Source organism: Podarcis erhardii (assembly GCF_964252035.2).
Source record: "Podarcis erhardii genome assembly, chromosome: 1".
NCBI classification, from domain to species: Eukaryota; Metazoa; Chordata; class Lepidosauria; order Squamata; family Lacertidae; genus Podarcis; species Podarcis erhardii.
Genome location: NC_138497.1, coordinates 74,698,023 through 74,725,253, shown reverse-complemented (window position 1 = coordinate 74,725,253; position 27,231 = coordinate 74,698,023). Strand labels below are relative to the sequence as shown.

The 27,231-nt window shown below is 39.7% G+C and overlaps 1 protein-coding gene across 2 annotated transcripts in view; it reads right to left on the bottom strand.

The window, feature by feature from the left end:
- Positions 1–354: 354 nt before the first annotated feature.
- Positions 355–27,231, bottom strand: part of NAP1L4 (nucleosome assembly protein 1 like 4) — a 34,286-nt gene continuing 7,409 nt past the window's right edge. The window contains exons 3-16 of one of the 2 annotated variants that reach the window (XM_081841703.1): positions 26,261–26,322; positions 25,339–25,438; positions 24,948–25,089; positions 23,999–24,085; positions 22,450–22,581; positions 21,565–21,636; positions 18,444–18,583; positions 16,227–16,372; positions 13,746–13,768; positions 12,295–12,414; positions 11,168–11,197; positions 10,303–10,359; positions 8,876–8,913; positions 355–1,908 (exon numbers count right to left, since the gene is read on the bottom strand). In XM_081841703.1, the coding sequence (XP_081697829.1) occupies positions 8,908–8,913; positions 10,303–10,359; positions 11,168–11,197; positions 12,295–12,414; positions 13,746–13,768; positions 16,227–16,372; positions 18,444–18,583; positions 21,565–21,636; positions 22,450–22,581; positions 23,999–24,085; positions 24,948–25,089; positions 25,339–25,438; positions 26,261–26,322 (1,117 nt within the window). In that variant the 3' untranslated portion in view covers positions 355–1,908; positions 8,876–8,907. The remainder of the gene's footprint in view (positions 1,909–8,875; positions 8,914–10,302; positions 10,360–11,167; positions 11,198–12,294; positions 12,415–13,745; positions 13,769–16,226; positions 16,373–18,443; positions 18,584–21,564; positions 21,637–22,449; positions 22,582–23,998; positions 24,086–24,947; positions 25,090–25,338; positions 25,439–26,260; positions 26,323–27,231) is intronic. The other variant, XM_081841702.1, reaches the window with a different exon arrangement.

The following is a 27,231-nucleotide window of genomic DNA, read 5'->3' as shown; positions in this document are numbered from 1 at the left end:
GTGAGGTGAGTGGGGCTGAGAGACTTCACAGAAGTGTGACTGGCCCAAGGTCACCCAGCAGCTGCATGTGGAGGAGCGGAGACGCGAACCCGGTTCCCCAGATTAGGAGACTACCGCTCTTAACCACTACACCACACTGGCTCCATACTGTTTGAATAGTCTTCACTTCACAAGAGAATGTACTATTTACTCTCAGCTACTCAGGGCAAGAAGGACTATACTAACATTCAGAATATCTGAGTGGCACAAGAATGAAATCATAATAGCTTTCATTCCCCCAGCCCACCCCCCAAGTCATTCAAAAGACCATGTATCATGTATAGTATTAACAAAGAAACTGTCAGGACAATATGCTTCATGTTTCACAACTTTAATAGAATATTCTAACTATTCTGTACAAATTGAAAACACTGTATTAAGTTACAAATGTATAAGGTAAGGCTGGAGCACTCTCTACATGCCTGGTAACAGCATTCATACAGTTGCTAATGAACTGTTGCCAAAAGCTGGCATTGTATGTTGAAGAAATGAGAACTGTAATTCTGAATAGATCTTTTGAAGGATTCTGGAGCTTTAAAACCACTGGAGTGTGGAACAGTGCGATATGAGTATTGCAAATTAAATATCAGAAGTACACTCACATATAATTTAATTTATATTTTCCCAATTAAATGACTCTCATAAGCACAGTTCAGATGATCCCCTAAACCATCAGAAACATACCATCCTTCCCATTCTTGCATCGTTTTCAGACTCCTCTTTTGTGCATGTCATAGTTTGCTGTCATGTCTGAATAGGCAAGCTTTGATCTTTGCTTACCTCTAGAATTTGAAACCAACAATTCTGATTTGAAGTGCAAACCACAGCTTGCCAGTTCAGACTTCACAATAATTTATGCCTCACACTGAAAAAGAATCTGAAAAGTGAAGCTGCCCACAAGAGGCGAGGAAGCAGACAAAGCTGTAGCTCATTCCCAATCCTTGTTTTGGAGGACCATCTGAACCAGGCTTGGTAATGTAGGCTAAGCTAGACCAGTGATACATTTTACTGCTGCAACCCACGTCCATCAACTATGAGGCCCGTCTCAAGATCTCCTTTCCCAGTTTGTTTTGAAATGTTTGATGAGCAATCATTCCGTGAGCAGACTATGTTTTCCATGTACAAGTACCCATATTTTATAAACAGGAAAAATATTCTTCAAGTATATTTAAAACTATTAAAAGCACTAGTTCATCAAAGTACTTACAAACATGAATAAATAAGGTGAACAACTAAGTATCTGTCAACCACCACCTTCTTCAAAGAAGATAAAGGAAATGTTACTTCAAATTCAGATTGCTTTACTGGAGATGACAATGTTTCAAGCTGCTCTATAGCACTAGTCTGATTGGTAGGTTGCAGGAATCATGTTATTTTAGAGGGAATAAGAGCTAGCAGAAATCATATTGCTTTATTTGTTTTCACTGCAAGTATTTTATTAATTCAATATATTTTCATGTGAACTATTCCACAATATTAAGATAAAAAAATTCACTGAAGTGAGGGCAAGTATTTCAGAAGAGCAAATTAGTTTTCCCCCCAATTTTAATTTGAAAGCCTACTGAAACAGGTTGAGCTACAGTATACCAAAGGCCGTAGAGTGTGTGCTTTAATTAAACCTCATATTTCTCAAATGCATTAAGTTGCCACTGTACAAGTTAAGCAAAAAAAATAAGAAAAAAGTTAGTGAAAATCATGCATTTGAAAACAATTTAGTTTTAAGCGTTGTTAATAAGATTGTGCTGCAGCAATGGAATATCCTGAACTGCAGGCCAGGTATCCAAATATTTGTTACAGGTTGTTCAAATATCACTCTGAAGTGGTATTTCCTTATTGTTGTTTGCATTCAGCAGGCTGGCTGGCATCTTTCTGTTTGAAGAGGAAAAAAAGAGAGGAAGTTTACACAACAGGTACCCAAGCATGACACCAAGTTTCATTCCACATTCATAAGCAACAGGAGAACTATGTTGTGGGAGCTAATGTAGGCAAACATTCCATCAACAGAACGATTTCTCCTTGAGCAACAGGACATTCTCCCTGCACTCCTCCCTCCAAGCACCCCCTAAATCTGTTTCAGGTGTTTCCCCAACCCTCTGGAGCACAGAGAACACATAAGAGGGATGAGGGAAGTGAAAGTCTTGTTGCACAGGTAGAAATTCCTGGGCTGATGGGACTCTTTTGGCAGAATATTACTCATTGTACACAACTGGTACAGTCAAACCTCAGTTCCCAAATGCCTCCAACTTGGAACGTTTTGGCTCCCGAACGCCGAAAACCCGGAAATAAGTGTTCCAGTTTTTGAACATTTTTCAGAAGCCGAATGTCCAACATGGCTTCTGCTTGAGTGCAGGAAGTTCCTACAGCCATCGGAAGCCGCACCTCGGTTGTCAAACATTTCGGAAGCCGAATGGGCTTCTGGAACGGATTATGTTCAACAACTGAGATTTGACTGTACTATGAAAGCTAATTTCCCAAATTAAAATAAAAGGCTTCTGATGTTATTTCGTATGTGGCAGAAGAACTATTCCCCTTTCCAGATTTTATACTTTTTTGCTTTAAACTATTTTTGGTTATGTTAGAAGTGGTGGTATTTTGGCAGTGACTACCCACAAGGACAAGCATGGGTCAGCAGTGCTGAAGGATCTGGTGCAGAAGAAATATAGGATTGTATCTGATGGTAGTTTTGTACTAGCAGGAAGCACTTTTGGCTAGTCTACTTTTCCCCAGCTCCCCGCACCCTGAAAAGTTATTCATGAGGGTTTGAGATCCTCCAGCATATAGTTCCCTATACTAAAACAGTTCCACAACTCTCTGGTTTCCGAATGTTTGTTCATGGCAAGGAGATATGCTGCCATTATCCCACGGCTATACTGTGTAGCGCTGCCAATGCTAATGGAAATGTGGTGAGGAGGACTGCTGGTCTTGCTAATTCAACTCTTTGTTCCAAGTGACACTAGAGCTAATGTGTGGCATAGGCTTGTCAATGCAGTAGGTGACAGTTATCAGGCCACCTGTCTGCAACTCTATCACAAAACAAGCTGTTAATATTTTTTTAGTTTACTTTGTTAAACATATGCTTGATCCTATGTCATGAAAATGAACAAGCAGTTAATGTATTTCCTAGAGGCACAGGAAGCAATAATTTCCAAAGGTATGAAGCAAATTCTAGATCTTAAGAATGAAATGCTTTTCCAACACCTCCCTCAATTGTTATTCTAGAGAGGGAACCCAAAATTGTGAGGTTTTCAGAGCTTAAAGCTAAGCAGTTTTCTGCATATTTTGTATGCAAAATGAAAAGGGGACCATGAAATATAATGGGCAATGAGCCTGAGCAAAACTGGCAATTTGTGAAAATGGAAGCAGACACTAACCAAGTCCTTGTTGTAGTTCTGCAGGAGGGGAGGAGTGTAGAAGCCCAAGGTTTTACTCAGATTCATTCCTGCTTGTGTACATGGTTTAACATTACATATAGACACAGTGTGAAAGAATGAAAGTGCAGGACTGAAAAGAGCATGTTGCCTTCTAATTTCAAGTGTAATGTGAATATGTGATAATATACTGTGTTTTATGAGTGAAATATATGCACTTTAATAAGAAAAAAATCAGTTGAGAAATTGTATTCTTCCTTTAAAAACAGGTGTTCAATACCCACATTTTCCTCTCTATAACAAAGGCCTTCAATATATGTCACAGAACACTACCACAATGTAACGGATCCCTAGTTTTAAAAGTTAAGTAAAATATACCATGGCTCTAAAGAGATTGAGGTTACTATTAGCCAATAACCCCTAAAAACAGCTTTCTTATGCCAACATCTCTAACAACTCCGATTTCTACCAAAGACCTCCACGTTAAGTATGCTTTGGTAAGAAAAAAAGCACAGGCAAGAGAAGACTGAGAAACACAGTATTCCAATCTGCTTCGCAAGTATAAGTCAACACACAATGCACAGGTTCTCCAACAGCAATGCTTTTTCGAGTATTATGGTCTGGTCTACACTAGATTAGACATCTTCACCCTGCATTCAAGACCGCAATTCCTCTTTTACATCAGTTGTCAAGGTTAGGGAAACAGATGCAATCATAGAATGTATGTAGAATTGTTCCCTGCCTATATGACAATCATATAGGCCCTAAATCCTAATGCAGATACGGAAAAAAAAAACCTAACATAGTTTCCTCCTTAAATTCTCTGCACTGCCAATAGCTGAAGAGGATGGCTAGTGGCACACACTATGCAACCATTCACAGCTCCTAAGTCGGAACAATAGTGTATAATTGTGGTCAAATTCACCAAGATTATATAGATGGCAATATGGTACTTGCTACATGACAATGCAATTTGTAGGAAATATCGTCTTAGCCCTAAGCTACCAAAACAAAAGCAGTCTTGATTGCTTCTTTTCAAGTAATGTTCTTAGAAATACAACCATTGTATTTACAAACCTAACACCCAGCCTTAATACTTTTGAACATGGCTGGTGCTTCTGAAATTACCTCTCAATTAGAAGTGTAAGGACAGGAAAAACCCCCAGAAAAGACAACATTAAGAACTTTGAAATTTAGGGCAAAATACCCTTGGGAAATGTTCTCTCTTTTGAGGTGAATGAAATACTTTTCAAAGCTGTTTTGAAAATACTTGTACAATCAGTTCATGCTGCTACACATCTCTTAGATCCAAAATCTAAAGGTCTGGATTATAAACAAGCAACAGTCTTCAATTTGATGTTGGAAAGTCCCTTCAAATATTGCAGAATGAATATGAAGTACTTTCAAGGATTTGGCACAGGAGTGTGATTTGTGAGTCTGCCAAGAAGTGGAATAAAATATGGGTTCAGAATAGCTAACTTTTACAGATGACACTTGCAACTGACTTCTGTGCATTTTTATTTAAAGTTGCATACTACATGCCTCAATATGATTTTCACTTACATGAGTGTACAGGCTACGTCAGTGATTAAGAAGAGGTATTATCTCTCATATATATATATATATCATATATATATCATATATATATCTCATTCATATATATATATATATATATATATATATATATATATATATATATATATATCTATCTATCTCCCCAGATGTGCTGCTACTCATTCACAGTGTGCTGGAGATAAACTACTGTGATAAGAAAGCAGCGGCTAGCGTAGCTGTCCTAGAAACACTTGCACAGGAATGCATACCATGCTATGCTCTGTAGAAGCCCTCACGCTGCAAGATGTTTCATAAGTGCTTGGACAAACAGAACATCTTCACATTTAGAGAGAGAGATGCAAGAGCAGCTGTGAGTACAAAATATGGCTTCATGGAGAAGAAACTTTTGGACCAGCACATAGAAGCACCCCGCGACTCTCTCCCGGCTGGAGAGGTGACACGCGGCTATGGCAGGAGCCTCTATAGCCGCGCGTCACCTCTCCAGCCGGGAGAGCGTGCGCGGGGCTGAAGAAGCACCCCACTACCCTCTCCCGGCTGGAGAGGTGACGCGAGGCTATGGCAGGAGCCTCTCCGCTGCGCCTTTCCGCTGCTCCCTGACCTGCTCTTTGGGGCTGGTGGTGGGCTTCCCCCCGCCAGCCCCAAAGAGCAGGTCGAAAGGAACCTGAAGCCTGGAGAGCGAGAGGGGTCGTTGCGCACCCTGACCCCTCTCGCTCTCCAGGCTTCCAAGGTAGCCGCCTGAACACACCTTAGCACCTTGTTTTAGAGCGGGAAAACAAGAGGGGGGATATTCTCCCCCTCTCTGCGCAGCACCTCCTGCCGCTTCGCTGAAGGGGCGCTGGGTAGAGAGGGGGAGATTTTTTTTTCTTGTTCTCCCCCCTCTAAAACAAGGTGCGTCCTTTTGTCCGGTGCGTCCTATGGTGCGAAAAATATGGTAATTTTCAAGATGAAAGATACTCTGGGAATTGGTGAAACATCAGTTGTCTTCTCAAAGGATACATGAGAGAATTCAGTAACTACTGACTCAAGTTCACATATTCTGAGAGCAAAGGTCTGCTACAAGTCCACTGCCATGATTGATGGCTGCTACAAGCTGAGACAGTCAGCCCATGATAACTTCCAGCTACACCAGCCTTTTGAGGCAAACACATGCAAGCCACTGGCCCATGATGAACTCAGCATTTGGCACAGCCGTGTATGTGCTGACCAAGCTGGAATTCAGCACAGGCCAAGTAAAAGTCATGGTTGCAGTATATGATGGGTAGGTTACAGGGGCCGAGGACTTCCAAATTGCACAATATGCCAACACCAACATTTCAATAAAAGTATTTACACACTCAAGTCAAACAGACTGTGCATTCTGCACATTCATAACATGATTCCTCCCAACATCAATCCAGTACGAGATAAACTTGGAACATACAAGGCTATAAAAGTGTGAGTCAGCACCTGCAAAAATCTTATGTTGATTCTAATATTTACAGAGCAAGTCAAGTAGTGAAACAGGTAGTTCACAGAGTAATTTAAAGGGATACTGGAAAGAGGCAGGCAGGCAGATTTTATGCTGAACATAAAGGAGCCTATTTGGTGTCCATAGTTATTAAAACAGAGACATATAGAGAGATCATTACACCAACACACAGCACATTCCAGCCGTTGGGGTGAGTGTGCCATTTTTAGCTACTTCACAATCCCACAATTCAAAGCATGAAGAATCTCAGAAGAAGTGGGTAATCTCAATCTTACTTAACACACATTACTCCAGTATCTAACTGCTTCATTATCCCAGAAACCAGTTTGATTGTATTTCTAATACCCTATTGGAATTAGGATTTTATTTCATATATGTGCCGCTAAGCACAAAATGGAAACTGCAATCAATCTCCCTCAGGTTAAAAACAGCAACACCTTGACCAACAGGAAAGCAGGGATGGGGGCCCTGTGGCTCTCCAAATGTTGACCCCAATTCCCACCAGCCCCAGCTAGCATAACCAATGGTCGGGGATGATAGGGAATGTTGTGCAACAACATCTGGGGAGAGGCAGGTTACCCATACTGAGGTAAAGGAACAGTGATTTAGTGATCATTGAAAAGGGATCCTTACAATCTTCCACACTGGATGAGATCTTTCCAATGTGCAATAGCCATTTGGCTTAACTCTCTCCATGATTTTTTGAAACGCTTGTTAACCTGGAGAGGCGGTACCTTTTCAAGAACAGAGAACCAGTGTTCGAAACACCCATTGTTCTAGGTGCATTTTGCAACAGAGAATTTCATTAGCACAAGCAGTTTCTGAGCTCTGGGTGCGGTACTGCACCTAAGTTTTCAGATTAAGAAGAAGAAGAAGAGTTTGGATTTGATATACCGCTTTTTCACTACCCGAAGGAGTCTCAAAGCTGCTAACATTCTCCTTTCCCTTCCTCCCCCACAACAAACACTCTGTGAGGTGAGTGGGGCTGAGAGACTTCAAAGAAGTGTAACTAGCCCAAGGTCACCCAGCAAGCTGCATGTGGAGGAGCGGAGATGCGAACCCAGTTCACCAAATTATGAGCCTACCGCTCTTAACCACTACACCACACTGGCTGCAGAGTGGAAGGAAAGGAGGACCTTTTTCTGCCTCCCCACTTTCAGCTACTCTCTGAAGACTGGAGAAGAGACCCTCTTAAGAATATTAAGACTACGTGAAAAATAAATATAATATTTTAGCTGCAGTTCATTCATTTTCAGAATTGTATTTTTGTTATTCAAAAAGTACACCTAGACATTCTGTTGTTGCACCCATAATCTAGGTTTAAGGTGCCATTTAGCTCCTAGCTTTCATATCACAGTTTTTAACACTGCAGAGAACCCATGCAGAGGTAATTTAATTTTTTAATTTTAATAAAATTTATTTGCGTCAGCCATCGGCCATGTAGAGGTAATATGAACAGCTTAGAAAGAAGCTGGGATAGAAAATTAGATTTTAAGAGAAGAACCTGAGTTTATGGCTTTGAAAAAGCATAACTGAGAGGGCAGCAAAAACAATGAGAAAAGTCAACAAGCCTAACTACAGTCATAAACTCTGTGCAAGTACAAGAGAATGAGTGCATGTGAGGGTCCTAGGAGAGAAAGAGAATGTGCTTTTGCCTCAGGGCAAGAGAAAGAAGTTAACATTCTATCAGAAGACATGACAACATTGGCAAGAGCCTAACTGTAAAAATTGCAAGTCACAAACTCAAGTTTAGAATAACTAAATAAGAATGCAATTTCTTGTTTCAGCAATCTCACCTATTGCATGAAACAAATAATCTCAAAATATATGAGTGCAAGTGTTCATTAAGCAGAAAAGATGTACTGGCATATCAGTGACCACAAATTATGTAATTATACTGTAACACAGTACAAAGAAAGAAGGAAGTGAGGGAAATTCAGAATTTAAATTCAAGTAAGCAGGATTAAATGGGATATATGGGTGACTGATTTGGCAAGATAACCAAGTTGTCCAATCTAGCTGAAAGAGAGTGGGAAAAGGTTGCCTCCTAACAACACCTTGAAGACATAGAAATCTAACCCCTAATTTTAAACATTAAAGCCTACACAAAGAAACACAAACAGCCAGTGCAATCACAACAAAAACACATCCATCTTAAGAGCACATAACTAAGGCAAGAAGAACATAATGTGCATCAGGAAGAAATGGAAATTCCTATAAACACTGACATCATTCATGATTTTACAGTTAAGGTGTTCTACATATTTTTCTAAACTGCAACTAGGTACGTGAGGGTAGCCATTAGAAACCGAATTTTTCTATTTACTAAATAAAAGAAACCAAACATATACTAAAATGAACCACATTGTATGGGCTACAATAACTGGAAGCCTGGAAGTTATGTATTAATGGAATTCAACCTTACCTATAAATGAATGAATGATAAAGAGACTTAAATTACACCTAAATGGGGAAAAATTGAAAGGAACTGTCAGCATGAAAGAAAAGTGAAATGGACCAAAGAAAAAAGACAGTAATAACTAGTGTTCCAAAAGATTCAAGAAATGGTTTGTCACATACAGCTGCTCTCCAAAATAATTATATTCAAATAATTGGCATAAAACTCGATCTTCCCACCCACAAGACCTTAGATACAGCCATTGATGCATTTCATTTGTGAACTCAGTAACTGCTACCCTATCACTAAAATTATTCTGTGATAGCCAAAGAAACACTATTTCCACTAGAAAGCTATGTATATTGTGCAGAATGTGCTGGTTAGGAAGTCATGCAAGTGTATATGTTTTCATCATGACACAAATCCTATTTTTGCATGCTAATATATTTTATGTATAACTTGCTCTTTGTTTTAAGATAGGTCCCCAAATTAACACATACTGGACGTCTTAGTATCAGTGTAACCAAAATATGTTTGAGAACTGATCATGAGGGAGTCTTGCCCATGCAGAGGTTTTAAAACAAGCCTACTATGGGGAAAGAAAGAAAATAGAAAAGTTGAATATCCTTTCAGGTCCACTTCACCCATGACACTTTTCCTACATGGCAATATTATTAATTTGGGAGGCATTGAAAAATGTTATACAAGAATCAGACAAGTGTACATTTCATAGCAAATTACCCACTGCAAGCTAAAATGCAATTTGCAATTTGAGGATTTTTGCCCTTTGCACGTGTAAGGGAAGTGTTATGCATGAAGCAGCCTTACCATTTTCAACAAAAGACTCAATACCAATGTACATAAAACAAAGCCAAAGTAAAAAACAAAAAAGTCAAATATTCTGCAACAGGATTTCAAAGCTTGTTAAATATGCATATGTAACACTAAAGTTCAATAAAACTGTGTGTTATTTGCTTATCTGTAGTTTACGAGTGTTTATGTGACAACAGCCAGGTTGTTAGTTATGTCTGTGCCTCTGTGCTTTAATGAAGGAGCATTAACAGGTATTGTTAAAGACAATGAAATGAACAGCTGTTAACTTGGTCACTAAAAAGCAGCAGCATAGAAATTCTTCAACCCCAATTCATGTCAACAAAAATACAGTCATACCTTGGAAGTCGAACGGAATCCATTCCGGAAGTCCGTTCGACTTCCAAAATGTTCAGAAACCAAGGCATGGCTTCTGATTGGCTGCAGAAAGCTCCTGCAGCCAATCAGAAGCCTCATTAGACTTTTGGCTTCCAAAGAACTTTCGCAGACTGGAACACTCAGCCAAAACGTCTGAGTACCAAGGCATTTGGGATCCAAGGTACGACTGTAAAAGCGAGTTATGATAAAATTAAGATGCTACGATTTAAAGGTTACATGGCATACAGTGCTTTAATAAAACTAACCTTAGGTTCACTTTCTGCTTCTTCGTCCTCTTCTCCTTCTTCTTCACCTTCCAATTCCTATGTTTTATTTTTAAAAAAAGTAGGATAAGAATGCTTTTTTAAAGGAGCAATACTTTCTAGTGATGACAACAATAACATGTCCAGAACTAAACTCAATGATGCTTTACTGCTAAGACTGAAATTGTTTGCAAGTAGAAATATTTAGTTACAGGATTTCCTTAACCTTCATATATTCTCATGGCTCTTGACATTAAGCAACCTTCCCATGGGTGTCTGCAGTAATTTTTCCAAGGCAGGGAGGGATAGGGTGGAGTAAACACTCCAAACAAACCAACCAACATATGCTAGCATCAGAGAAAAGGTAAAATCTGGTGACTTAGCAGTGACAAACCCAAGGCAGATTTGGTCTTTGGGAAACTTGTATTCCAGCTCTTCCCTCCATTGTTTCTCAATGGGTAGGCCTGTTGTCCATCTACAGATAGTGAAAAGATGCCCAGTCTAACTGTTAAAACCTATTCCCTGTCTCCGTTCAACCCCCCAATTCCAGTGCTGCTACAGTCAGCTTCACTGCCCCCACCCTGCTGCATTTACCCCCTAACATGTCTCGACATGTCTAACAAATCTATCAGAAAACCATTATCTTTCACCAGACTTACTTGACAGAATATGGCTTGGCAAATGCTTCCTAACATGGCTGTAGTTCCCAGTTCCCCAAGCACCAAAACAGGCTAGCTCTCACACTGACTTATGGAACATACATGACTGAAACATGTGCCTCCTTGGATTCTCTCATAGAAAGCTAAATATTACCTTTTTTTCCCCATAGGGAAAATGTGACAAGTAGATTAAACAGTATTTTACTCACCTCCTCTTCTCCTTCCTCTCCTTCTTCAAACTAAAAAGGGGGGAAACTTGTTTAGATCCTAATTTAAACCATTAGCAGATTAAACACAATATTTGAAGATACGCATTCCAGATCAGATCCCCAGCCCTTGGGTATATAAGTACTTAATATTTTCATCTCAAGTCCATACACTAACACTTTCATTTATATCCTAATGAAGGACTTAATGTAGTCTTTTAAGCTAAATGCAAAATTGAATGGCTATATGAGGTCACAGTATTAACAAACCTTATCAATTTTCACTAACATAACCAGCTTCATCTCCAGTCATCTGTTTATTCTTTAAGACTAGTTAAGAGAAATTAGAGAGCAATTACATCAGTAAGGAAAAGGCCAGCAGGTCACTGTCTTAAAGGTGGGATAGTGCGGTGCTTAGGATATTGTGCTGAGACATCCCAGTCAAATTTCACCTCAGCTACAAGTTCAATGGCTAGTGCTAGGCAAGCTGTTATCCTTTCAGCCTCAGCCTCCACCTGCACTACAGGGATAAAATCAACATACTGTACTAATGATTACTGTTATACCGTGCCATAATGCTATTAGTTATTAAAATGTATTTCTGTAGCAAGTATTTCTGCAGCAAGGATTGTGCTTTTCCAGAAGCAGGAAGTTAGAAGAGGGGCCCTGCAACAAAATGTTGCAGTATTCTGACCTGCTAGCAGGAATGCTCTTGTCCAGGGTTCCAGCCAAGCAGCCATTATCCCATCCAGATACTAAAGAGCTGTAAGGAGCTCTTTTTCAGCAGACACTCAGCATTCCATGTCTACTGAGTATCCTCAATCTTAAACGGGTTGTTTTTTGGTCATTTTTTTTGCATCCAAAACATGTGTGAAGGATAGCTTTCTGGTTTCCCTGAGCATGCAGATACTTCCCTTTTCATATTCAGAGGCCCCATTATTACTCCAGTTTTGTTGGAATTTACCACATCACTTGGCTATTTGAGGGAGTGATAAGGACACAATCAGTTCTCCAGCCAAAAGCTGACCATTTATGAATAAAGTTATCTTTCCCTTAAAGCACACACACATACACACACCCCTCTACACATGGAATATTCACAAATTAAGATAATATTAAAGTATACATACATTATCATCATCCTCTATAGCTTCCCCAGTGAAATAGAGTACAGCACGGGGAACTATTCTTTCACGGAAAAAGTGTCCAACTTCAAAATCTATAGCTAAAGTACACTCTGAATCTTCATCCTGGAAAGTTAAGAGGAAAATGTAGGTAAAATATACAACCACAACTGATTTCTTGGTCAAAGTATTTATTAGGTTATTAGTTTTAATAAAGTATTTATTATTAAAGTATTTATTACTTTAATAAAGTATTTATTAGGTGTATTAGTTTGCACACGGGTGGCACTGTGGGTTAAACCACAGAGCCTAAGGCTTGCCGATCAGAAGGTCGGCGGTTCAAATCCCTGTGATGGGGTGAGCTCCCATTGCTCAGTCCCAGCTCCTGCCAACCTAGCAGTTCAAAAGCACGTCAAAGTGCAAGTAGATAAATAGTTACCGCTCCAGCGAGAAGGTAAACAGCGTTTCCGTGCGCTGCTCTGGATCACCAGAAGCGGCTTAGTCATGCTGGCCACATGACCCGGAAGCTGTACGCCGGCTCCCTCGGCCAGTAAAGTGAGATGAGCACCCATCCCCAGAGTCGTCCGCGACTGGACCTAATGGTCAGGGGTCCCTTTACCTTTTAGTTTGTACTTCTACCACTTATTTAACATCGCTAGAAGTCAAACAATGAATTATAACAGTGTGACAATTTTCAATAGTACATCAGGCAACGTCAGAACAATTTTTAAAGAACCAGACAGACCTTTAGATGCTAGTCTGTTCTATAATAATAAACTGACATATAGGAAAAATACTAACTCCCTGTACTGAAACAATCAGCAATCAACTCCAGAGGATAGGTGGGAAGATAAAATACTGTTTAAGAGAAAAACAGCAGAGAAGAAAAGGAAATATTAAATAAATAAATAAATAAATAATAAATAAATAAATAATAAAATTTATTCCTGTTTATTACTGAAAACTGTTTGCACTACTAATAAAAGAATTGGGTATGCAGTTCCACAAAGGGGGTGGGACCTGCAGTCCAAAAACAGTGACTAGAGTTTAAGTACAGGACTCAACAAAACACAAGATGGCTCAAGACCACAACTGATGCCGATAAAATTGTACACTGCCACAGATAAAAGTTATACATGAATAGAAAGGCACTTCCTGCAAATGCAAGAAAGCCCCACAAAATTTTCCCAGTCTTGTTGCAATTTCTCCCGCCACAATGTCCCACCAAACTCCATTCTGGAAGGTCCCTCAACCCCAAGGAGGAGCTTTTGAAGGAGAGACAGGAGGCTGGGAAGACCTGTTTTGAGCAGAAATCCACAACTCTATCTCAGGATCCAACCCATATTAAGTAACTGATTATTTGCTATCCTTTGAAGTCTGTTGCCAGAAAAGAGTCTACCTTAACATGTTTAATGGTAAGGCTGGAACCGACTATAAAAATATTAAAATTAACTTACCAGTGATTCTCCATCTCCTGAAACTACAAAAAGACAAGAAGTCAGTCTAAACTGTTTAAAAACCCAACCCTGCTGCAGGTTCTAGTGTGAATGCTATTGCTATGTGTAGATGGAGCAAGAAATATCCTTAGCTTTCTCTGGGTGTCTTTGCTAATGGAGAACTAGGACTCCATTTTCAAAGCTTATCCTTTCAAATAGGTCCTTTTATTTGTCTCTTGGGTCAACAGCTTAGGGCCAAAAAGAGCATGTGAGAAAAATTGGACAGGTAAAAATGAAGTTTGCAAAACACACCCTGCCATGTTTCAACACAAAAGATGCAGCTTTGCAACTGAAACCCACACAGGATGAATGTTTACAACATCAGAAAGGAAAGTTATTCACCCCAAGGCCCACATTTACCTCAAATAATGGGAATTCAAAATACCTTCTATAATACAAAAGTTAAAATGCAATCACTATCACTCTGATCCAGCCACATAGTAACACATTGATCCAGAAGATAAAAACTGAATTTCAAATCTAGGTCTTGTCCCTATGATAAGCCTTATAATTGCCCCCATATAGCTCATACCTCTTGTTGCAACTACATGGAAGAATGAATGCATGAACCAACATGACTGCATTGGATCCTAGCATCAATTCACACAGACTTCCCCACTTCTTTTTAACCCTCCTGTGCTTGTATGAATAGTTACTAGACCAGCCTTTCTTAACCTTGGGCCATCAGATGTTCTTGAACTACAACTCCCACTGTCCCTGACTGCTAAACAGAATGGCTAGAAATCATAGGAGTTGTAGTCCAACAATATCTGGGGACCTGAGATTGAGAAAGGCTGCATGAGACAGTAGTATGATCCTCTTGGCTCTTATGCTGCTGCTGCTGCTGCACTAGGAAAGATAGCATGATGCCCTCTAGATGGTGCTGAACTACAGCTGCCACCATCCCTGACTCTTGGCCATGTTTGACCAGGACGGACGTGACTTGTAGCCCAAAACATCTGGAGAGCACCATGCACTGCAGAGTTACCAATCTCCTGCTTCAAGAGAGAAAAAGCCACCACTTGAGTGCTACCTTCCACTTTGCCCTTCAAAATGTTGCTTCTGAACATAGTGATTCAAAGAGCAGTTTGGCGGTTCAAGGGACATCAATAGCAAAACAAGCTCTGAAAAAGACAGGGTCTATGAAGCCCCATCCTTATTTCCTGCCCAAAGCATGCATGAGTGTTCCAGAATTTAGAACATTCTGAAAAGAGAAGTTCAGCTGAACTAGCCAGAAACTCCTTTTTAAATTTACAATTGGCTTTCTCTCTATGCCCACCCACAGAACGGATGGACAAGCCTTCTAATCAGAACTTTGTGATATGCAAAGAAAGAGATCATTTTAATATTTTGATGAGCAGCATATGCAAGAAAAAGTTGGCATCATGTTGTGGTTTGGTTTTTAAAAACTGAACAATGACACACGGGTTCTCAAGACAAGAGCAGTGCAAAAGTTAATATATTTCAGTTTTTGTTTGCTAAAGAAAGATGGGCTCTCCTAGAAAGAAAGAAACCTATAAAATCCCCTTGAAGCCATTATGAGCAATGATATCCTGATGCATTTTTAATAATAATTGCTTTTTTTCAAGTCACAGAATGCCCTGTTGTCAACTCTGCAGCCTAATCACCACAGGCTATTAAATCAATTTTAATCTTCCATGCAGTTATTTGGATTTAGAACTCTACAGCCCTCATGTGGTAAAAACTGGAACATGTATGCAATATTTAAACAACATTATACCTTTTTCAGGCAGCTAAAATAAGGCAGCTCATAACTGTAGCTGAATTTGTGGTGTGTAACATGTTTCAAGATAAGATGTGCTGGAAGCCTAAACTATTTTAGATGTATGTCGCTGATTTATGAGTGACAGCAGGAAGGTTTCGGGAGCCGAGATACGACTGTAACTGGAAGAGACTGAGGCAGGAAGAGAACCCTCTATGAGGAGTCAAGAGCTAATTCCTTGTTTAAAAAAGCCAACCTATGAAAGGTAGGTAAGGGAGGATTTTCAAATTACTTTTCAAAGTCTTGATCACCAACTGTATGGATAACCCCACCACTTCCAGAAAAACCTCTTGCAAATAAGTGTTCAGAAAGCATCATCGGTGGTATCTTAATGGCAATAGCCATTTTGATTCAGCTTTCATATAAAAAAGAGAAATGGCATCCTCTATGAAACCTACAGAGCTCCTGCTAGAGGCTGGCTATAGCTGGGGGACACAGAGGGGGCACATTTTGTTGCAGGACCCCACTTTTAAAGGGGTCCACAAACTGTCTTAGAACATACTCAGGCTCCTGATACTAAAGTTTTTACAAAACTAATAACAGCCTTAACAGACTGCTATTCTTTGTTTATTTGCTCCATGCTTGTTATATGGAAATAGCTAGCTAAAATAAATATGAGTATTCCTAAATAGGAACAGATGAAATTTAACCAAACTTACCTTTTATTGGACTGAAGAAGTTAAAAAATGAGTCATTGGGTACTTGTTTAGTAATTGTTCTAACTGTGCCTCGGCCCTTGTGTTTTTGTTTCTTCTTTATTGTTTTAACTGTAACATTTTTTCCTTTCTTCCAATCAATAGTACATCTGGAGATGAAGAATTTATATGTGAGTGACATTTAAAAAGGAGAGTGTCACATTGAACATCTGGTAGCTTTTCAAGCCAGTGGTCAAGTCCTGTAAGGATAACGGCAGTTTTCTTTAGCACTGCTGCTAGAGTTCGTCTACACTGTGTAACATAATATTCCAATACATGAACCTATTTGAGTGCAATAGCTCCTAAAGTTCTGCTTGTGGGAAAGTGACCTCCCTGCACCTTTCATCCCCTTTCCCTAAAGTCTGCAACTAGAACAAGAAGATATGGCAGGTGGAACTGCGATTTTTCACTGCATTGTGCCCTGCCTGTAAACTCTAGTAGTTGATGGATTTTTAAAAAATGGTCAGAATCCCCAAAATTAAAGCTAGTTGGGTGGATCCAGAGACAGATGAGGGGAAGTCTGTTCCCCACATGGGGTTTCCCTGGTCCCTCCCCCTACCAACATGGGCACTGGAGTGAGGGGAGAAATGCCTTTCTGCTCATCTAAGACAACCATGGATCCAGGTTTAATTTAATACTTTAATCAAAGAGCCATAGAACTGTAGAGTTGGAAGGTACTCCGTGGGTCATCTAGTCCAACCTCCTGTGATGCAGGAATCTCAACTATGAGATATATGACCAATGGCCATCCAACCTCTGCTTAAAACTCTCCAAGGAACAAGAGTCCACCAGCTCCTGAGAGAGTCCGTTCCACTGTTGAACAGCTCTTAGTGTCAAGAATGTTCTTTCCAATGTTTAGTAGGAATCTCTTATCTCAGTGGTGGACTTGGGTACTATGGCCCCCTATTCAAGGCCAAAACATGATGCCCAGCCCTCGCACTGTATTCTCAAAGTCAGGTAAGAGAGGCACAGGGCTTTGGCAGGGAGGCACGAGGCTCTGGCACGGTCCAAGAGCCCTGCTATCTCCATCTCAAAGCTGGACAGGCGCTTATGGGACTTTGGGAAGAGGAAAGGAGGAGGAAGGACTCTAGGACCTTGTCAGAACCTCACACCTACTTCCCAAAACCTGGCACCTCCCTTTGAGAAGGTGACCCCTTGGTTCAGCATCCAGTCCATGCGAACCACTCACACAGCTGTAAATCCATCCCGGCCTTTCTTTTAACTTACCGTATTTTTCGCCCTATAGGACCGAAAATGAAGGGGAAATGTGTGTGCGTCCTATGGGGCGGATGCAGGCTTTCACTGAAGCCTTCCGCAAGCCTTGCCTGCCTGGCGGGAGGTTGCGCTGGGCGCGCAAGGCTTGGGGCGGCAGCCTGCAGCCCAAAGCACGGGGCGCGCTGCGGAGCACACCCCGTGCTTCGGGCAGATGTCCGCAAGCCTTGCGCGCCCGGCGGGAGGTCCCGCCGAGCCCACAAGGCTTGCAGGCAGCAGCCTGTTCTGGGGGTTGGGGTCGGGGGAAGCTTGGGCTTCCCCCGCGCCTGGGGGGGGGGAAATAATTTTTTTTTCTTTATTTCCCCCCCAAAAAATCTAGGTGCGTCCTATGGGGCAGTGCGTCCTATGGGGTGAAAAATACGGTAAATCCATTGGTTTGGGTGCTAGCCTATGAAGCAGGAGAAAACAAGCTTGCTCCATCTCCATGTGACAGCCCTTTAGATATCTGAAGATACTGGATATCCCATCTCTTCTCAGTATCCTTTTTACCGGGCTAAACATACCCAGTTCCTTCAACCGTCCCTCGTAAGGTTTGGTTTCTAGGCCCTTTATCATCCTGACCACCCTCCTCTGCACGTATTCCAGCTTGTTAACTTCCATCTTAAACTGTGGGATCCAGAACTGGACATAGGACTCCAGGTGTGGTCTGACCAAGGCAGAAAAACAGCTTGTTTTTGCTGTTGCATCACATTGTTGACTCATGTTAAACTTATGGTCCTCTAAGACCCACCCCCCCGATCCTTTTCACTTGTACTACTGGCAATAGTTCTGTGATTGCTGATCCAATATGCTACATTCATTCATAACATTTTATATTTTATATCATTTTATATTTTGACCACATATATTTATAATAGTACCTTAAACTTCAGACTAGAAGCTCAAAAATGTTCAAGAATATTTTCTTACCCCTCACAGTCAACAATTTCAGGGCCTTCAAATGAAAAGGGATCCGTCTTATCTGGCTCTGACTTCATCTTGTAGGTTTTTGTCAGAATCGAATTAGTAAAATAGTCATTGGGCTCGAAGTAGAACTCTAATGTGAAAGACTAAAAGAGATCCATTATTGTTGTAAAGCTCTCAACTATTTTTGGCAGACAGAAGGTGATAAAAGTGTTATTAGTAAACAATATTTGTATTGGCAATGCACCCTTTACAAAAATAAAAGTTCAGATCCTACATTATAACAGTCTCATTTTACACTGTTCTATTAAAATGTAATAAAACATGAATAAGAAAAACAAACACAATAAATAATTTGGAACAATTAGCGTGCTATATGTTTTCCTGACAGGTTTTGTATTACAGCTATTCACAGTACTTCAACCTTATGTACAAAGTTCTGCTTTTTTATTTTTTTGCTTTTCAAACAAAGCTTAAAGGCTAATCGTAATACAGTGCACACTTAATTCACAAGCAGATATGCACACATACAGGGCAAACAAGAACCAGCATAGTGGCAGCTCAAACTATGACAGTTGAATACAGTGGTGCCCCGCAAGACGAATGCCTCGCAAGACAAAAAACTCTCTAGACGAAAGGGTTTTCTGTCTTTTGAGGTGCTTCGCAAGACGAATTTCCCTATGGGCTTGCTTTGCAAGACGAAACGTCGGGCGAGTTCTTGCGAGTCCCCCCCCCTTTTCTAAGCCGCTAAGCCGCTAATAGCCGTGCTTCGCAAGACGAAAAAACCGCAAGACGAAGAGACTCGCGGAACGGATTAATTTCGTCTTTCGAGGCACCACTGTACAAACATTTAAAGCTGTATCCAACTGATGTCCCTCAGCTGATAAAAGCCTCTGCTGGACCAAAGAGCCTTCTGTGAGTGGAATAGGGATTAATGCCATCTTTAACAATTCCCCTGTGCTACCTCCCCTGACTCCATTTTTTGGGGGGAAGGGGGGATAGGATGTGTGGAATTGCCAAAGGTCACATTGCTCACTCCACCAGGCTTCAGTCAGTGGAGGAACACCAGTTGGCTACAACCTTTAACGTTGGTTGGGGGACAATGACATAAACATCCTACACTCATATCTAAAAGCACAAGTGTTATCTATTGCTTTAGTCAGCAGCAATGGCAGGGCAGGTAAGAACAGCAGAGTATCAGATCCCCCCCCCCAAAAAAAATGGTTTAGAGAATGAGTCAAAGCATTTGAAAACATCTTCAAATGAATTATTTGATTATATATTGCTCAAGTGAAGAAATATTTCAGAACTAGTCACCAGGCATTTCCCTCATTAGCTTGTACTGTTGTTATCTATTCCACCTTCTTGCCACTGTCATAATAATTTGCTAACATTTCCAAGCTACAAGAAAAATGGAGGGCAAACACCCCCATGTGAGCCAGAGGCAGTTTGCTGTGCAGGTGCTCATTCACAAGGAGCAGTTAACTGCTAACTTGTTCAAGAAAAGCATGAAACTGCAAAACCTTTGGTGAAAAATAATCCAAAATCAATTATCTTATTTCAGGTCTGACAACCAGGAGAGAATTACAACTTTACTTAAGTAACCACAATATGAATAAAAGCTTCACTACAGCGCATTCAAAGAACAGAAGCTTAAATATGTTCTAGCAGAACTCTCACATATTGCTTAGTTTTCTAGTGGCAAACTGCTCTTATGTGCCAAGTGAAGTCAAAAGCTTGGAGTACTTCCAGGAACAACAGGATGCCATATGAATAGTTATTCCAGCCACTGATTTCTGTTTATATTACTAGAGCTAGTTCTCACTAGAGAGCAGATAAAGCTTCTCCCACCCTCTTAAAAAGGTAATTCTAATCCTTTAACATATAAATAGAAGTAAAATGCAAACCCAGCATGTAAGATACTAACAGAAGACTGAGCAGTGTAACCAACTTAAAACTTTTCCAAGGAAAATCAAAGCTGAGGTTGTTAATAATGTGGGGTCAACTCTCTGAAGGTGAAGCCATGTAATGCTACTGAGCACAACTTCCTCCAAGTGCTTCTATTAGATCGATACAGTATAAAACTCTATTTACTGGGCAAAACTTTTCACTAAGAGCAGTAGACTACTGAATAGTTTCTCTGAAGTGGCCCACTAAGCAATATATATTTTTAGCTACTTTCACTGCATGCAGCCCAACAGAAACAGCTCCCAGAGAACCTAATTCACTAATTAATGCCATTAACATTCTAAATGAGGTACTAGGAAAGATCTGCATCTTCCCTTGCTCTGTGGAGGTTGTTTAAAACTAGTTCAAATATGTTAAGAATATCTTCCTTGATGGGGAAGCAATGATACAGAAGACTTCTTAACACATATTAAGTGGTTCTGTCTAGTTTTTCAATTCTTGAGTCATTGTATTAACTTGGTCCTTGAAGCAGAACAAAAGGATCCTCCTATTTTTTGGGACCTTTCCCCAGGACAGCAGAAATGGATTAGTTTCACTTTGTTGGTTGTTGCATGTAACATTTTGCAACAAAGGAAAACTAACATACAGTCCCAACAACCCACCAATGGCAGAAGAAACCTATACTCACTCACCATACATGAATTAGCGGCACATCTTAAGTTTACATAAATGATTACCAAACCTATACTGAACTCTATCCCTTGCCGAGTTCAGTTATTTTGCTTATGATACTTGCGTAGATTGAAAATGAGCAAAACCTATGAACACTGACCAACATCTCTCCCTATTTTCCTTCCCTGCTCCATTTTTGTTTATTTTGTTTCTTTGCTGGTAAAGTTTTTGTTTTAGTTTATATCAATATAAGAAACATGCTTCAATAAAGGATTAATAAAAGACCTAATTCAAGTACAAGCTCATATTATTTTAAAACATTGTTTCATTAATTATCAGTAGGTGGTGCTATTATAACTGTAGTTTTTAATGCCTGATCTAATAAAGAAGTCCCCAGTGGGATATACAGCTGAGAAGTTCATCTTCTAAAGTGAAACTTGATACAATAAGATAAAAATGGAAATCCTCCACACTCAAACTATTAATGGATACCATGCCCCTCACAAGTTAAATCATATTAAATTCTTAGAAGTTAAATCATACTAACCATAGGCTGTCCTGGCTCAGAAAATTTTACTTTGATATCCTGCAGGTGCTTCAAAATTGGCTCATCATATTCCTAAACAAAAATGGTAAAGCTATGATTAAGATGAAAGAAATGGCTGGCATCTCATAAAGAGTCAAATGCCTCCAATGCTAGTTCTCAAGTTTACTTAGATAACATCTTCAGTTTCAAGTTAACTGTTTCTGCTTCAGATAGTTCTTCAGCCAACTCTATATATTTACTAACACACTAACCCCCCCACTCCCAATACAGTTGACTCAATAATAAATGTATCTCAGAAGGTCAAGAGGGATATACGATTAGGTGTGCACTAATTTAAGAGGAGAGATACGAGACCCCAATTTTTGGACAACACCGAGACAGCAAATAAGGAGAAGGTAAATCAAGAAAAGGCCAAAACAGGGACAGAAGTAGCTTACTGAAATCTGCAAGTTGTAAAGTAATTAGAAAAGCCCAGTAAAATTCTAAGAAACAGCATGACAGTGGCCTGGGCTCACACATACATGTGCTGATGCAGGCTGCCCCAAAGTCCGTTTTGCTGCTTTCTGACTCTTGACATGCTGGAACAAGCCTAGACTTGTTTTGTAGTCCAAACCCATGAAAGCAGGTTTGGACAACAGTACAAGTCAAAGCTTATGGTCTGTTGCAGCGAGGAGACAAGTGAAGTGAGGACTTCTGAGCAGCATGAGCAATACTATTTTAATGTGATGAGTGAACCAGAACACATGTTCATTAATACTTATTTGCAGGCAAATCTGTCACAGATCCCTTTCCTGTTCGTATTTATCATTATCAGTTGGTATTTGAATTGAGACAGCATGACATGTAAAAACACTAATTAACAAACATCCTTTTTATAGGCATTACCTGTACTAATTCACTCAGCATATCTACATTTCTAAATATTGTGAACCAAAAATCTGGGATTCCTTTGGGATTTGTCTCTTCAGCTGCTCCTGCTTCTTTTTCTTCTATTACTACTTTATTTTTCACATCTCCCTAATAACAGAAAAGAGAGAAACTTCTTTAAAGGTTTTGGCCAGAAGCTAGTCAACAAATAAATTCAAAGTTGTTTGTAAAATGCAAATGCCCCATTTCCTAGGTGTTCTTTTAATGTTCTTAATGCAGAAACATTGTCATTATAAAAAGTATTTGCATCTAAAACAAAACTTGGGTGGTTGTGAAGCTAAGGGCTATAAGAGGCAAAAATAGCAATTTTAACACAGATTGGTATTGCTTTATTACACAAGTAAACAGCTTGGGCCATACATTGTATCTCATTAACACATGGTGATTTATGGATTCTGAGAAGATTTAAGTAAATTTGTATATCTTCTCAATATATATCATTAAAATGTATGTACTGTGACTGTGTATTTTGTTTATTATTATTTGTTAAATGCTATGATGGGCGAAAATATAACCTTGGGTGGTTTTGCGCCTATCAGTTTGGAAACAAAATGACACCCCACCCCCGGCACACTTGCCCTAAAAAAAATGAGGCAATGGTTTCTCCACATTCTGGAGAGTTCCAGCGTATGCAAAAGTAAATTAGTCTCTAATTTTAAAAAAACAAAAACAGCATCTAAAAATAGTTTAACAAGGACACATTTTCATTTTCTTACTCTCCAGAATGCCCCCTACCCACTATACAGTAATAAAGCACTAAGGTTTCCAAACCTGAACTCTTTCATACTTTGTAACTCAACTGGGAGAATTTCAGGAGGCATGCAGACACAGTAATAAAAAATAGGGGAATATTTCCCTTTTAGAGCAGTTCAGAGATTAAGATCACTGGAGGAGGCCCTCTCGCAGATCCACCAATCTCACAGGTTCTGGCAGCAGTAGCTTGTGAGAGGGCTTTCTCAGTGATGATCCTAAGAATGTGAAGCTCCCTTACAACACAGGTGCATCAAGTAGCCTATCTTTTTGTATCCTCCCTAAAATGTGTTGAATAAAACTATTGCTTTTGAGTTGCTGTAACCCGTCCTGAACCTTTTGCTGAAAAGCAGGCAGGAAAGACAAAAATAAAATAGATCAATAATGACATGTCCCCAAAACGAAGATAACAGACATGCAAAAAAATGCCTGCTTTTTCTCATCCTGGGTGTTACTGTAGCACTGGAATGGAACCCATTAGCAGAAGAGGCTGTCAACAGGTTACGAACAGTGCAAATGACTAGATCAAAGCAGGTTCCTGGCCAATTTCATTAGGCATGCAGCTATTATATGCAGCTATAGAAAGAGAAAAACTGCTAAATATCTTGGTAACTCAAGCTCATGATGTGCTCTGCTAGGACAGGTATTTATTTTAATTAGATCACTTCATTAGGTTTTCTGAAGAGTTTACTAGAAATATTACACATCACAGCTTAAATTATTTTAGTAATTGTGTTCAGAAGCAAATTCTACTTACGGCAAGTTTTTCTTCCTCCTCATTTTCACTGTGCCATTCTGCTTCTGCCTCTGTGGGTTCAGCACCACCAGTGATAAAATCCCTTCTCTGTGTAATTAGTATAAAAATTGTAGACAAGTTAGAACATACTAAGGTTATCCAAGAGCACTGGAGAGTGCTGTGGAAAATGGATCAACAATGGTGGTTCCCATTGTATGCTCAAATGAGTTAAGGAACTGTATAAACTACTATCTCAGAAGTATTAGGAATATGCTTCATTTTTTTAAATCTAACACCCAAATGACTTTATCATCAAACAATATCTGAGAGTGACTTAGGTTTCTGGTATTTTAGATACTCTAACCAAGGTACAGGGCAACAAATATCCTTTGAACATTGTAAATTAAAGTAAAAAGAAAACAGTTACTTTAGCTGAACAAAAACTAAATACACTATAATGCCTAAAAAGAGAAAATGAAGTGCAGATTACAGCTGTGTAGCTGCTGAACAGTTCAAACATGAAATTGACCAGGATCAGAAGAATCCTGAATAACTATACCATAAATGAATACCAGTATTCTAAATGCCAAAATAATTAATTATAGAATTAAGACTTAACAGTAAAGCCCTAATATAGTTATTGCTTTAGGTAAAGGCTACTAACAGCAGGAACATTAGTTTTATATATCTAGCAGCTGTCTTAGAGGGACCACTCTGCCTATTGTTCTCACCTCCCTTTTGTCAACACATGCTAAACACACACCTAAGTAGTCGGGCTTTGAGAACACTTCGGATAGCTATATGCAAGTTCTCATGATATAGATGACAGGAATAAAATAGCAACCACACAGTGCAAAGAACAACCCAGTTTTAGCCCCCTCGCAATGATAGGAGCTGTTACAATTACAGGAAGATGAAGCATAGTTCCACTAATATTAGTTAAGACTGCAAGGAAATTTACATGCCTTACCTTATCAAAGAGAGGCTGGTACAGGGCTGCATATTTTCGCTCTAAATCATGAACTTCTTCATAAAATTTAGCTTCTATATGGGCACATTTCACCTGAAGCTGTTTCAAGGCATCAATTCTTCTTTTTACTGCTTTTGGTAAGCTAGGAACAAAATTATTTAGAATTTACATAGCAGCAGCATCTAGCTTCCTCCACCTAATAAGATTTTCACTACTTTCCAAGTATCTCCAGAATTCAGAGAAATTTCCTGTCCCTCTCTAAGGCTGGAGGCTTTCCTTAACCTCAGGCTGAGCTTGCCAAATCAAATTAACAAATGTACCTAATAGTGGCAAGTGCATTTTTGGACCAGTGAATCTTTTACTTGTGACAAGTGGTGTTTCTCATTCTTACGTTTCAATGTAGCTGGAAGGAGTGTGAGGTGCATTATCAAGTCGCTCCTGTAAAGCTGCCAAGACTTGTGGATTCTGCATTACCTGGTCTGCTAACTTTTCTGTAAAAGAAGAGTTTAAACAAATCTCACTGTAACGGTATAATTTTATTAGGCATTTATTTTGGCATCATTTCCACATAAAATTCAAACCAGGGAATTCTTAGATAGGGTATTGTGCTCCCAAAGGAACAATGAATCTATCTGGAAATAGAAGACGTTCAAATTACAAAAGCTGTGGATGATGGAAATAAGATGACATTGAAGAAAAGTTCTTCAGAGGTACAAAGTACAGGTCAAAAGCTACCCATTCATTCAAGTTCCCTTATTGTCCCCAGCAACTTAAGCTGCATTTCTTTGGAATTTTAAGCAATTCTATCCCCGAAGGCCCAGTGCACAAAACAGAACATGTAATCAAAACAGATTTCTTACTCTGGGGCCAGGATTAAAGAACCATCCCTATTCATACCCAGCATCAACTAGTTGCCCAAATATGAAGATATTATCTGAGTTCCTGAAAAGATATGAATTCCAGAGAAAATGTGCAAACCTGGCGAGCAGTCTTCAAGAACCTTCTGATTTAGACCTTTGATGTATATGCAACATAACAGAAGGCACAAGGAAGTTCTTGGCATACCCTTTAAGACAGTGGTCACAGCTCCTGCTGTTCTGCCATCTCTGTCCACTAAAACATAACTTTTACCCAATCAGGAAGAGGTGCAGGAAGGAGCTATACACAAAAACCAGGATAGGATGCACAGCAGCAGCATAATTTCTCTCACCTTCAGAGCTTTTAAAGGGATAAAAACAATCTCTGGAAACCCTAACCACACACTCATTCTGCATTTTAACATACTTTTGAAACATAGTATTTTAATCAGTTACCTTTTTTATCACCGGTACCTTTAGCAGCTTCCACAGAATCTGAGGCAGCATCTTCTGTTTTACTGCAAAAACATATTTGAGAGATATTTGCATAATATAATATAACTTAAATCAAGTAAGCTTTGGTAAATGGGGTGGATCCAGGGTAATGCTCACTGGAATGCCACTCAAACTGAGTGGTTGGGAGAAGGACTAAAAAGCAGAACTTTTAATGATTCCTCCTTTCCTCTGTAGTCCATTGTTCCAAAGGGCTGCCCTTCTATTCATGACAGGATAAGTTCTGGATCCAACCCAATGTAAACTGGTATTTTAAAAATTAGTAAAGATATCAATTTCTTGTTGGCAGTTTTGACACTCAAATGAACTTGTACAATAGGCACTTAAAAATAAATCAGATTTTCAATTTTCCATTACTTTTGCCAAGATTGTACACAGGATAAAGGCTAAAGATGCTGTTAGGTGAATTATACTGCATTCTAGGTGTGTGTGGAAAGATTCCCATGACACATATTTCCAAACAGCTTGCCAGGAGAATTTCATTGGTTAGGAATCACTATTTCTAAATTTCCAACTTGAAAAGGCAATTGGAGAAAATTAAACTGTAACCCTGATTTAAAGAGCTATTTGGCACCTAGCTTATATATCAAAGTTTCTAAAACTGGATGTGGCTCACATACATCATTTGAATAGCAATGCCCCTCAAATATTTTACTGAGGGGGCTGAAGGGATCTTGCTCCTTAGGAGTTGGCTCCTATGGCACACAGTATGGATGCCTCAAGAGACAGACAAATCAGGAGTTTGTGGCATGCCAGGGCAGGAGCAACGAAACCTAGTGTGCCTACCTAAGACAGAATGAGCTCCGCCTGCCACTCCAGTGCAGGACTGCATTCCATTCCATAGCTCAAAGCCACACCCCTTCCCACCGGCCTTCACATTTCTAATTAAGACCAGAAGGAAACACATCATAAAA